The sequence below is a fragment of the Notechis scutatus genome, chromosome 10 (assembly GCF_049901735.1).
Source record: "Notechis scutatus isolate UNSWTSFEM ecotype Mainland chromosome 10, rNotScu1.2, whole genome shotgun sequence".
NCBI classification, from domain to species: domain Eukaryota; kingdom Metazoa; phylum Chordata; class Lepidosauria; order Squamata; family Elapidae; genus Notechis; species Notechis scutatus.
The window spans coordinates 735,222-749,424 of NC_142018.1; the positions used below are offsets into that span (position 1 = coordinate 735,222).

The 14,203-nt window shown below is 38.5% G+C and overlaps 1 protein-coding gene across 2 annotated transcripts in view; it reads right to left on the reverse strand.

The window, feature by feature from the left end:
* CAPN6 (calpain 6) overlaps nt 1-13,398 on the reverse strand; it is an 86,172-nt gene extending 72,774 nt beyond the window's left edge. Inside the window, exons 1-2 of one of the 2 annotated variants that reach the window (XM_087971937.1) lie at nt 13,060-13,398; nt 6,641-6,813 (exon numbers count right to left, since the gene is read on the reverse strand). In XM_087971937.1, the coding sequence (XP_087828063.1) occupies nt 6,641-6,808 (168 nt within the window). In that variant the 5' untranslated portion in view covers nt 6,809-6,813; nt 13,060-13,398. Of the gene's footprint in view, nt 1-6,640; nt 6,818-13,059 lie in introns of both variants that reach the window. The other variant, XM_087971936.1, reaches the window with a different exon arrangement.
* Between the last annotated feature and the right edge of the window lie 805 nt (nt 13,399-14,203).

Consider the following 14,203-nt stretch of genomic DNA (forward strand, 5'->3'; position numbering starts at 1 on the left):
AGAAAGAATTACATTGAGTAGAAGGTGCTAATAAACATCATTTACAACAGATGAAACTTCATTTTTCTTTTGGGAATGATGGGTCTTACAGGGCAGGGTTGGGATGACTTGGTACTGTGAGACACCCCTCCCCCTTATATTTTCTCAGCAGTTATCAACAATGGTGCTAAAGTCTAGTAACCATGGAGACCTTCAGGCGCCTCAGATAATGAGTCCTCTCCTGATTGGGGAAGGGTGAATCTATCCATCTTGTTTTTTATGCTACTCATTTAAAAAAAGGTTCCAAGTTTTTTCTGTCCTCCTTAGAATAAAAATAGGCAATTATTTTATTCTCCTATTTATACCATGCCATAGTCAGCATGTACAATTCTTCCTAATATAAAGAGAATAAAACTGGTCATGTAGCTGTTAGAAAATCCTATTGGAGAAAAATGGCAGCCCTTGATTAATTCTGCAAATCTGGTAATAGGCAGAAAACCAGAATAACAGATTAACTTGGTTCTACAATCATTCCAGCCTGCCAGTTTGAAAAAAAATCTAATGGAATCAAATCAAATCAAACCAAAAGTAACTGAACCAAAATGAAACCAAATCAAGCAGAATTCATTAAAGTCTCTTAACTAACTGGAATCTCCACAATGTATAAGTAAGCAGTGAGGAAATGTTTCCATGGAGATCAGATCAATTCACTACTGAGTATGGGATGTTTCAGAAATGATAAGTTAGCAGTATAATAATCACTGTAAATTACTGTGGAAAAAGGAATACATCAACCTTATTATCCCACTATTCTGCCTAATACATATATACATATACACACATATATATTGCAAGATTCTGTAATGTAACCTTGTAATAAGGAATATATATCTCAGTGCAATATTCTATTAATGTAATATTGTAATATGGAATCTGTATGATGTGCACGAAGAAACCGTTAGAATGAAATAAGGAGGAACTCCTGTATAATTGCTTTAAAATTGGGAAAAGAGTGAATCAACATCACACACTGCCACATTATTCGTTTAACTTACATGTAAACTATATCATGAAAAAATCTGGAATAGAAGAAACTGGAATAAAAATTGCAAGAAGAAATAGCAACATAGCAGATAGTCTGCACTCACAACTAGAAGACAGGAAGACTTTAAATTTCAGTTTGCTTCTAATTATATATAAAAAAATATTCGTCAAATCATGTCAATGGTTAATACCAATCCAATGCCAAGAGGCAGAAAAAAGGGACTTGTAGTAGTTACAGATGTTATCCTCCTAGGCTCAAAAATACACAGATGGTGATTGCAACCACATAAAGAGAAATCTGTTGAAAAAAGTGGACATAAGGAAAGCAAGCCACTTTAGGAATGAAGCATTTTAAGCATCTTTCAACCAGGGAAGTATATATGTGTGAATACTTAGCTCTGGGGTTCATTAAGTAAAATGCTGTATATAAGGTAGCATATTTTACAAAATTGCTTAATTTCAAAACCATCCTTTGTGTATTTGCATCCCTCTGGATGCAGGGAAGACTGGTGATCTCTTGACTGCTTTTACTTATTAAATTCCTCTTATCCAGATTGCTGTTTGGCTCAGCTTCAACTTCATCTGGTAGATGTGCCTTGGCTGGTTCTTTTGGGCCCTATTTCAAGAGTTGCTTTCTTTTCTGTTTAAGCAAAGATTCATCCAAAAAAGGAATGATATTTGGCAGCGATGTAGAAGTGGTTTCTGACGCATACCAATTCAATTAGTATTAGTATGTTAAATGCACACATAATGAGCATATAAACCTTTAAATAGGTTGCAATAAAATTTTAAACTTTATAAGGTACAAAAGGAGACTCAATGAAAGTGTCTTGACAAGTAAACATGCCCGGAGCAGCAATCAAAAACATTGTGATGTCCACAATTGCAGGTTCTTCAAAAAGGCAGCTTTTATTTTAACCAAAACACGTATCAAAAGATATGCAGGAACAGAACAAGTAGCTGCAAGTTACTGAATAACAGAACATAACAGAATAACAGAGTTGGAAGGGACCTTGGAGGTCTTCTAGTCCACCCACTCCTGAAGCAGGACACCCTCCCATTCTGGATAAATGATTGTCCAATCTCTTCTTAAAAGCCTCCAGTGATGGAGCACCCACAACTTCTGAAGCTGTTCCACTGGTTAATTGTTCTCACTATCAGGAAATTTCTCCTTAGTTCTAGGCTACTCCTCTCCTTGGTTACTTTCCATCCATTGCTTCTTGTCTTGCCTTCTGGTGCTTTGGAGAACAGATTGACCACCCCTTCTTTGTGGCAGCCCCTCAAATATTGGAACACTGTTATCAGGTCACCCCTACTCTCTAGACAAGCCATACCCAGTTCCTGCAATTATTCTTCATGTGTTTAGCTTTCAGCCCCCTAAACATCTTTGTTGCTCTTCTCTGCACCCTTTTCAGAGTCTTAACATCTTTTTTATATTGTGGCCACCAAGTGCACTAGTACTGCATTGGGTTTTTTGGGTGGCTGCAGCTCACAGCTGGCTCATATTTAAGGAAATAGCCTCCTTGTTTCCCCCAAACCCACAGGACAATAGATGTTTTGAGGGTTTAGAGTCGGAATGTAGAAAAAAAGCTTCTCCCTTTGTTCTAATTCCAGAAACTGCCTACAAACAAAATCAGTTATGCCATGTTGTTCACTGGCATAACAAAAATGAGGATCTAAACACAGTTGACACAAAGCATTACAATCTGAGTTGAATCAACAGTTAAATTAAGTGCAGATGAGTAAACAAGGCAGAGCCTATAAGTAACTCTCCTTGATGGATTGGTCTCCAGCTATTCAGCAAAGAAAGGACAGATTTCTGAAAATCAAAACGTCATATTCTACCTAAACTGGACAATCCAACTTATAGTAGACTAGAAATGAAACTGGGGAAAACTGGGAAATTCAAATACAGGTAGTCCTCAGCTTACAACAGTTTGTTTAGTGGCCAAATTTACAATGGCACTGAAAAAAGTGACTTATGAGCATTTTCACACTCTGTTGCAGCATTCCCATGGTCACTTAATCAAAATCCACACATTTGGCAACTGACTCATATTTATGACTGCTGCAGTGTCCCTGCATCATGTGATCATCTTTTGTGACCTTCTGATAAGCAAAGTCAATGGGGAATCTAAATTAACAACTATAGCAAGAAAGGTCCGAAAATGGGACAAAACTCATTTTACAACTGTCTGATTGATGCTTTGGATCAATTATGCTTGAGTCCTAATTTTTGTTATGCCAGTGGACAATGGAAATTTTGGGTTCAGTTGTGGATGTACAATTCTACCTGTAAATGATTAGTTTTCCTTTGTTTTTAATAAATAGGATAATGAGAGATAAAGGTAACGGGTTCCGGGGATGCTATAAAGCAAAAATATCTGAAACCTGTTCTGTAAGATGAAATTTGGGTTTGATGGTTCTAATCAGAAGTTACAAAGACCCTTAGAACCAGATCATATTCACATAAAAACCACACTGCTTATTGACAGAATTGCCAGTCCCAATTGTTGTCAGTCAGTGAGGACAATTTTTATAAGCATTTTGCAGACACTTCACTTTAATATATTCATGCATATTTAAAAAAAAACATTGCAGATTTTTAAAAACATAGTTTTAAGCCAAACCACATGTTCATTTTTTTTCCTGTAAGTCTAGGAGGTGCAACCTAGATAACTACATAGAGAAAATATGAGAGACAGATTTCTTTTCACCCCTTCCTAGTTAGCTGAATGTGAAGAATATATTATCAAGGTGAGAAACATTTTTAAAACATGGGCCGATCAGAAATGTAAAAGAATTGTGCCTGTTGATAACAGATATAGTTGTTTGATTCCCAGTGAATTCTTGGTAGGATGAATGTTAGCAAAGATCAAAGTCTAACCACTATTTGTCTTTCCCATTGCAAACATTTTGGCTTGGTTTAAAAAAAAATGAATTCTTGGTTTTTTCTTTCTTTTAAAAGAAAGAAAATGGTTCCAGTTATTTGGGATTCCCTGCAGATACTGCTTTTGTTCTTCAGCACTTCTTTAACTGAGCATGCAAGCACACATCATGTGATCATTCCAGGAAGCATTTCAAAAAGAACCAGTGTTAGTGTCACTCTAATCCAGGGGTATCTGGGCCCACAGGGTACTTAGCTCTGGCCCACAGGGCCACCCTGGAGACAATGAAGGACTGGCCTGCGGTGCCTTTGCCCACGAAAACGGACGTCAGAAGGGCTGCACTTGGGAGAGCTCCATTTTCCCTGGCAGAGGGTTGCAGGAGGCAGTCGCAGCCCAAACGGAACTTGGGAGCCCATTTTCACTGGCAAAGCACTCAGGCTGCCACAGGTGCCCCCACACGAGTGATGTCATGCCCACCCCGGCCCCAGCCCTGTGAAGTCAAACACAACACTGATGTGGCCCTCGGTGAAGTCAAGTTTGACACCCCTGCTCTAAGCAAACCAGGCAGGCAGTTTTGCTATTAAGGAAAAACCTCAAAGTTGCATATGCATTTTCATGAATAAGGCCAATCTCACTTCCTTGGCTTTAGAAGAGTAAAAAAAAATTAAGAAAATTGCCAAAAAAAACTGCTCTGGAAAGATTGCATAAAATGAATTGGCTGTACAGGCAATCCTCGAGTTACGACCCCAATGGAACCCCAAATTTATGTTGCTAAGTAAAACATTTGTTAAGTTAGTTTGCCCCATTTTACAACTTTTCTTGCCACAGTTGTTAAGTGAATCATTGCATTTGTTAAGTTAGTAACATGGTTGTTAAGTGAATCTGGATTCCCCATAGACTTTGTTTGTCAGAAGGTCACAAAAGCTGACCACGTGAGATCCCAGGACACTGCAAACATCTTAAATACGAATCACTTGCCAAGCATGTGAATTTTGATCATGTGACCATGGGGATGCTACAAAGGTTGTAAGTGTGAAAAACAGTCATGTCACTTTTTTCAGTACCATTGTAACTTTGAATTATCACTAAATGAACTGTTGTTAAGTTGAGGACTACCTGTATACCAAACTGTATATCCCATAGAAGTGACTTGTATTTTGATGTTTTATTTGCTCCCAAAATATCAAAAGTGATGTCAAAAGACAAACCTTCAAAAATGGCATTCAAATAGACAAAAACATAATCAGATGTGGAGCTTCTAAACAGCGGCCTAAAAGACAATCCGGGGAAGAAAAATAATGGGTGGGGATGGATACCACATGCCATCTAAAAAAAAAATAAAATGTGGTTACTGCATTTCTGTTTCTGATCTGAACCAGCCTTTCCCATTAGTTCTTGCATTCAGCTTTATGTCTTAATTGGAAAAGCAAAGCACGCAGAAGGTAATTTTCCATCTGGATTGTTAAAATCTCAATATGCTTTTCTCCTTCTGATCTGGAGAAAGCAGAGAGAAATAAGCGAGCATAACCTCTCATCTTTATATCAGTGAACTATTAAAATACTAGAGTGGGATTGGAATCTTGAAATGGGATCAATGAGACCCATCTGATAATCATACTCATTGAGTGGAGAAATAAAGACTGTCATAATCACTCATTAGGTGCTTTCCTGGGGGAAGATAAGCCTTAGTTCCAACTAAATCAGATTGTAGCACGGGACTTAAATCACAATTAGTATCCACTAATCTAGGAAAGCAAAATACTCATAGGCTCAGCCCAGCCCACATAAGCAACACCAACATATTTGAATTTCGGAGAGGTGACAAAATATTTGTACCAAAACTACAGCTAAAGTTAGATATTCTTTCAAATCTATCTTGGCTCCTGGACCTGTCTTTGCTTCTTTGTCTTTAGCCCATGGAACCTTATACAGGGGTATCTCAGTACTCGTAGTTAATTGGTTTGGGGAGCCATGATGAGTACTAAAAATGGCAAGTACTAAACAAACCAAATGTCAACTCGTAAAATATTCCTATGCTTGTTTCTGAGTTGCCATAAGCAGGAGAGGGAAAAAAACCTGAAGGAGCAGATCGGCAATTAAAACCAGAAGTGCATTCCACACTTATCTTAAAAAGATTGCAGCCTAGGCACCAGACCTTCTGCCCACAAAAATCCTTCACTGGAGAACGTGATTGATGACATCCAGCCCACGAATGTGCTTCATTGGAGAATCTGATTGATGACACACTCAAGGGGGAGAGGGGAAACAGCATCACAGGTGACTGTAAATTACGTGTGTCAGAGTCATTAACCTCATATAGGTTAATGCTGGACATGTTGCTCCTAGTAAATTTTTTGGATTCTTTTGAAGCTCGAAGCTCATGATTTAATTAGGGCAATCTACCAAATTGATCAAGTTTTAAAGCAACTGAGTTTTGAATTCTGAAGCAATGTACTGGATATTTTTCTTCAATTGTCCAAACAACTGTAAGTAATCTTTTTTGGAATTTTAATTTGTACTGGTACAGCTATGGTTTAGCAACTCCGAAATTCATCTTACCACAGGATAAAACATCCCCCTGGTTCAGATATGATAGGAAAGCTTTAAAGATAGTGAGGTGTGAAATGGACAGCACAAAGCTTGAGCACATAACAAAGTTGAGCAAGAACAAGGTTCTTTAAAAATTAGATTTAGAAATAATGGGGCAACTAGACTGATATCTCACATACCTTTGGGCGTTTCCACTTCACATTTGCTAGTGGTGGATTAAGATAGAAGAGAGAAACATCAGTAGCAGGAAATTCAGGGTCTTCAAAGAGCTTCTTCTGCTCAAGGCACTGTCGCTTGAGGTCTTCATACTTCTGATTTTTAAAGGGCTTGGCTGAGGTAGAACCCATGGTCTCTGTCTGAAGAAAATGGATACGCTGTTTTGTAGAAGTAGCTTGTCATAAAATCATTTTGACTCAACTAGCAGCCTATATACTGGAGCAAAGAATCATTTCACAATTGATCTTAGATGATGGATGGTATCAGACAAATATTAGTGCAGCACAGATGATGGTCACACACTAAGGAAGAGCTGTACATCTAATAATTAATGTAATTTCTTCTTCTCCCCTACTGTATATTTGTCCATCCATCCCTATCGCTCATGTCTATCATCTGTCTGTCTGTCTGTCTGTCTGTCTGTCTGTCTGTCTCTATCATTTATCCATATTTCTTAACTGCCCATCTCCCTCCATCTCCTATAAAGCTTCAACCTCTCTGGTAGATAATAGATTGTATTTTTAATAAAAGACAGAATTTGGACAATCAACCTTTCCGCCCAATTCCAAAATGGATCAGCAGGAGAAGCCAAAACTATGTTGCTATCTAAGGCAAGATCATGGCATCCGGTCCCATTACTTCCTGGGAAATACAAGGGGAAGAAATGGAAGCAGTGACAGATTTTATTTTATTGGGCTCCAAGATCACTGAGGATGGCAACTACAGCCATGAAATGATCCTTGGGAGAAAAGCTATGGCAAATCTGGACAAAAAAACAAAGACATCACCTTCATATAGTCCATATAGTCAAAGCTCTGATTTTCCCAGCAATAATGTACAGCTTTGCGAGGTTGACCATAAGGAAGGCAGAGCGCCAAAGAACTGATGCTTTCGAATTATGGTGCTGGAGAAGACTCTCGAGAGTCTCTTGGACTTCAAGGAGACCCCAATCAGTCAATGCTAAAGGAAACCAACCCTGACTGTCCTTTTGGAAGGGCAGATCCTGAAGCTGAAGCTCAAATACTTTGGCCATCTAAGGAAAAGAGAGGACTCCTTGGAGAAGACAATGATGCTGGGAAAGACTGAAGGCAAAAGGAGAAAGGGACGGCAGAAGATGAGATGATTTAGATAGTGTCATCGACACAATGAACATGAATTTGGGCAAATTCCAGAAGACACTGGAGGTGGGGGGGAATTGAATGCTATGGTCCATGAGGTCGCAAAGAGTTGGACATGACTTAGCAACTGAATAACAACAAAAGGATAAAATGATATACATATACACCATTACAAACAAAAACTAGAAATAAACCAGGTTATTTCCACAATAATGATGGGAAAGCAACTTCTATTTCACCACAAAACAGCAGACTAGCCTAGGTTTGTAGAAATGGAATGGAATGGAGTGGAGTGGAGTAGAGTGGAGTGGAGTAGAAGAACAGAATAGAATAGGAGCTGGAAGGGACTTTGGAGGTCTTCAACCCACTGCTCAAGCAGGAGACCCTATACCATTCCAGACAAATGGCCGTCCAGTCTCTTTAAAATCTCCAGTGACAAAGGAAACCCACAACTTCTGAAGGCAAGCTGGTTATTGTTGCCCCTGTTAGGAACTTTTTCCTTAATTCCAAGGTTGCTTCTCTCCTTGATTAGTTTCCCACCATTGTTTCTTGTCCTGCCCTCTGGTGCTTTGGAAAATAATTTGACCCCTTCCTCTTTGTGGCAACCCCTCAAATATTGGATCACACTCAGTTTTGTTCTCCAGCACCTCTATCCATGCCACCCCCAACTGTCCAATGAGTCTTCATTCAAAATCTTGTATATAGCAATAGGTGACTGCCAATTTGATTGGGCCACTGCTATGCAACACATAGCTTTAAGAAACTGCAATCACAGGACATGATTTCCATAGTGTGCAACTCCTTGTGAAGCTGAGTACAACAAAATGTCATTTATACAAAACTCCTTTGCAGAAAAGGTTTTTATGGAAAGCCTGCTTAAAAGAAGAATATTAGAAAAATCCACCAGCCAGCTTGCTAGAAATACAAAAAGTGTACAATAGTTATGATAGAGTAGAAGTTGTATTAAAAATGGATTTTGATTTATGCATCAGGGGAACATTTGAGCTGGCCATTTGTCAGGGCCTCTCAGATGTTGATCCATTGCTGAGTAGGTTGGTCGTGAGTAAGAGTATCGACATACTGGCCCCATCAAATTTTGCAACAGCAGAAAGGCTAGTTTCAGATCGGGGTGCTAAGTTTTTTCTTTCCTTAAATAAAGATCCATAAAAATTGTTTAGGAAAGGAATTGTTATCACTGAAAATTGCATGTAAATAGTGAGAATTAGAAAAAGAATTCAATCAATGAAATCTGGATTTTAAAAATAAGCCTTAAACAATGAAAGCAGGACTATCTCCTGTTGTTCAATGTTTAATTTATGTTAAAAGATATGTAAATTAGGAGCAGGTGCATAATGCACCCAGAGACTTTACAAACATAATTGGGTACAAAATTCTGCATGAATTAAGCCCATAGGGAAAGTGTCATGTAGAACTCAAAAGGTTATTTTTCTGATATTAATCAGATAAAATCGTTAGTGATTCGCACATCTCCAGATGGGGTGGAGAATAAAAGCAGGCACAAACCAAATCAATATTTTTAAAAAATGGAACATGAAATTGTTCTCTTGAGTATTTTGGAGCTTATTATCTGGCAATAAACTCACTGGCATATTATTAAAAATCCTGCTTTGGCCAAACTACCAATCTATTTTATACATAAGAGGCTATTTAAAAAGTTCCAGGGAAAATTCTCTTCAGTCTACCAAGATAGTATTCTAAGGGTAGGTACAATAACACTACAGACAGTTTGGTGGAGTGGTTAAGGCACCAGGCTAGGAGACTGTGAGTTCTAGTCCTGCCAGGAGACTGTGAGTTCTACTCCTGCATTAGGTACAAAGCCAGCTGGTGACCTTGGGCCAGTCACTTTCTCTCTAGGAGGGAGACAATGGCAACCCATTAAAAAACCTTGCTAAGAAAACTGCAGGTATTTGTCTGGGCCATCTCCAAGAATCGGACACAACTAAATGGAAGTAAAAAAATACATTCTAACTTAATTTTTTAGGGACAAAGTCTTCACTAGTCCAATTTTCTGAAGTTTTGAGAAAAGGGGCCTGGAGGCTAAAACATACGAAGAATGCTTGCAGGAATTGGATATGTCTAGTTTAATGAAAAGAAGGACCAGGGGTGACATGATAGAAGTGTTTCAGTATCTAAGGAACTGCCACAAGGAAGAGAGGATCAATCTATTTGCCAAAGCACCTGAAGGCAACAAGCAATGGATGGAAACTAATCAGAGATATCCAATCTAGAAGGAAGGAGAAATTTCCCATCAGGGAGAACAATTAACCAGTGGAACGGCTTCCCTCCAGCAGTTGTAGGTGCTCCATCACTGGAGGAGTTTAAGAAGAGACTGGACAGCCACTTGTCTCCTACTTGAGCAGGGGAATGGATTAGACCTCCAAGATCCCTTCCAACTCTGTTATTTGGAAGAGTTATAGAATGAATTTTGTTGATGGGTTTTTGGAAAGTAAGAAAAGGAAATAATCTGTTTTACCCCGAAAATACCTCTTGTCCTCTTAAAAGTATATATCTTCACCACCATCCTGAAAGTTAGGAAGGTCCTGATTCTATAGGACTTCTCTAACTTTTCTACCTTTAAGCGAATAGCAATGGAAGGAGCAGATCCATAAAATATTTCAGATTGGGAAGAATGAGCAGATACAGGAAGGGCTATGGAGTGATGAAAGGAGGTATTAGGCATAAGGCTTCCAAAAGAAATTTTAGAAAAAGTCTCAAGCATAACATAGAGTAAAAAGAAAGTAACCTTCACAGAGAAAGGAAATGTTTGACAAATTGCAAAGTAGAATCTTAACATAGAATACTTTTGGTCTATGTGGTGACCGATAAGTCCAAATCTGGTTCAAAGGTCAAGAATTGTAGTAAGTGGAGACTGTTTCACTTGGAAAGAAATTTACATTTCTGAGATTAAAGTATAGATTCAAGATATTGTGTGCATTCTTGATCAATTTGTAAAATGCCTTTCTTTTGTGAAAATAAGATGGACTCTTAATATAATTTTTTTCTTTCCTCTATTTCCTTCTCCTCCCCTTAGTTTTAGCTTATTTTAACCCATGTGTCTGTCTTGAAGTTTAACACAGGATGCAGTAAGGCAATCCAAGTAGTAAAAGTAAGGTTTTACACATAGGCAAGAAAAACCAAATGCACAGGTATGGATTAGGTGAAAGGTGGCTCAATAGCAGTAATTGTGACAGGTATTCTAGTAGACAATGACTTAAATATGAGCCAGCAGTGTGCAGCAGCCACCAAAAAAGCCAACGCAATCCTAGGCTACATTAATAGATAGAATCAAGATCATGTGAAGTAGTACCACTTTATAAAATCTTAGTAAGATTGTACCTGGAATACTACATCCAGTTTTAGCCACCACAATATAAAAAAGATGTCAAGACTTTAGAAAGAGAAGAACAACAAAGATGATGAGGGGGGACTGGAGGCTATAACACATGAAGAACGGTTGCAGGAATTGGGTATGTCTAATCTAGTGAGAAGGACTAAAGGCGACATGATCGCAGCTTTCCAATATTTGAGAGGCTGCCATTCTCCACCACCTGAAGGTGTGACAAGAAGCAATGGATGGAAACTAATCAAAGGAGAGAAGCAACCTAGAACTAAGGAGAAATTTCTTGCCAGTGAGAACAATTAATCAGTGGAATGGTTTGCCTCTGGAAGTTGTGGGGGCTCCATCACTGGAGGCTTTTAAGAGATTGGATAGCCATTTGTTTGGAAAAATAGAGGCTCTCCTGCTGGGGCAGGAGGTTGGACTAGAAGGCTTCCAAGGTCCCTTCCAACTCTGTTATTCTGCATTCAGTTATCCCTCCTGTTTCCATTTGATACTGAACCCAAGTTGGTATAATCAATGGGAGGCAAGATATTATAGATCATTTTCTGATTTCCATCCCAGAGAAGCACTGAAGCAAAAGAAGTTGATTTCTGCAGCTGCAGAACTGATTCTGCCATAAGAATCTTTTTTGGAGTTGACCATGATTTGACAATCACTCTTTTTATGAACGTAACAATCACATTCACTGCTAGATTGTCACATTGCACTAATCCATGCTTCCTTTAACTAAACTTCTATGAACAAAGCAGCAGCAGCAGGAACTGCACAACATTCTAAACCCTACTCATAATCCTAACTTGTTCCTCTCCCCACCCTGCAAGAACCTAAATTGTCCCATTAACATTCAGTGGTTTGTATATAATTTAAGGCTCAGTGATGAATTTGTGCTGAATTCATTTCTTTGTGCCCAGCAAACTCTACTTCTGGGGGCAACAGGTCGCCCAACCCTGCCATAAACTACAATTTGCAAATCCTAGATGCTGTTTTTCAAGAATATGCTGACTTAAACCAAATCAATATTATGGCTTAGAGCAATGTATGAACCTAGATATTTCCTAACAGAAGATATCAACTTCCATTTATTAATTCTTATTTATAGGTCACTTTTCATTATAAAAAGGGGGGAAAGCAGATAATTTACAATATGAAACCAATAAATCTGAAAACAAATCTGCATCTGGAAATTGTGGTGTATAATTGCACAAACAAAGCTACCCTTTATTGAAGTTTCTGATGTATGACATTCCTCTCAATAATTATGAAGAACTACTTATGAGAAAACACAGATGAACCTGCAAATCTGTCTTCCCATAGTTTCTGTGTTTCAAAGGTTGTTGTTGTTTCAGTTGAAGAGGTATGTGAAGTTGTCCTTTGAAACTTTTAGGGTGCAAATCTCCTTGTGGTTAAGGTAGTTTTTTTAGAGGTAGCAAACAAAGGTCTGCTTGTAGCCTGAACACAGATGATATTCTGCAAACACTTCCCAGTCTCGCTGCATTGTTCTCTTTCTATCCTTAGAGGCAAACAAAATTTTGTGTAAACAATTCCCTAGTAAAATCAACACATAATCCTCTTTTCACAGCCAGATTCTTAATTCTACAGAAATGTGGTTTTGCCCTAAAGCTGGATTTTCAGTCTTCCGCGCTTGGTATGAACTATTTTTGGTCACTTTTTAAACAAGTTCAGCTCCACTTCTGAACTTTTAAAAAATTCAAATAACCATTTGGGATAACAAAGTCAGTTTTTTTTAAAGATATAACTGCCACCAACTCTTGTTCTGGATTTTTGTCCTGCAGTGCTGGTAGTCCCAACTGATATGTTAGAAGATTCAATTTAATAAATGTTGCATTTTCAAGGAAGAAATCCTACAAAGTTAACAGGATACAACTCAATACTATTAACTCACCTGAATTAAAATGACTTTAAGCCATCGAGTTCCTGTCCCGCCAGGAAAACATGCAGAGAGAGTTGCAGATCCCCGGAACAAACAAACTTAACCTGAAATCTTGGACTGTACCAAAGATCTCTTCATCACAGGGGGAGGTCAAAATAACTTCTGTCCACTTCTGTTTCTTTCTCTCTCACACTCTTGAACTTCAGCTTGCAAAATGTAATTATGAGTCATGTGGGGAACATTTTTAAAAAAAGTATCTGGAAAGGAATTCAATTGGTTCGTTTCTAGGGTACATCTGTAAAAAAACTTATCACCAGCATCCTGTTGTCAAAAACAACCACAACTAAATAAATAAAATAAACAGACTGGAGTGAAGGGCTTCTTGAGATATCTTGGAATCATGTGCTGATGAAGAGTTGATGAGGGATGAAGGAGAGAGAAGAATGTTGTTTTTATGAAGAAACATGAGTGAAAATGGGACTGGCTGTTCTTTTCTGCATCTTTTTATTTAATAGCTGCTTTTATAGCTACATCAGCCAATGTTTCTTCATCTGGCAAGATACAACAGTGATAGATCAGAGGTGACATTATTCAGAGAAGGCTTGGTAATACTGATCTTCTCTGATCTTTTAAGCAGGCTTTCATTTCCTTCTCAAGGTCGCCATAGGAATGGTTCATGTTTCTGAGAAATGGATGTAGTGTAGCACAAATTCTTCAAGCTACTTTCTGGGTGGTAGGTCAACATCTTCTACCTTATTAGAATGTAGAGAAATAGAAAGTGATAGCATCTCTGGCCATTCCTTCTCTTCCCTCTTTCACACATCCCTGTCTCTGAAAGCTATTCCCACATATTTGTTGTTTCAGTCACAAGTTGTGCCTTCCCAATTCCAAGGATGTTAGCATGCCAGGCACCCCTGTCGTCCACTGTTTCCTCCACATGCCCAAATCCATGCTCATTGCATTGATGGCACTATCTAACCATCTCATCCTCTGCTGTCCCCTTCCCTTCCATCTTTCCCAACATCAGTGTTCTGACCAAGGCTTCCTGAGACCGTAATTAAGCACACATTTAGTTAAAGCAACTCTTGTTTTATTTCAATGCTGGGAATTATGTTCATTCCCAGCCTGTATTGAGTCCCAAACAGTCCCTTCTCTC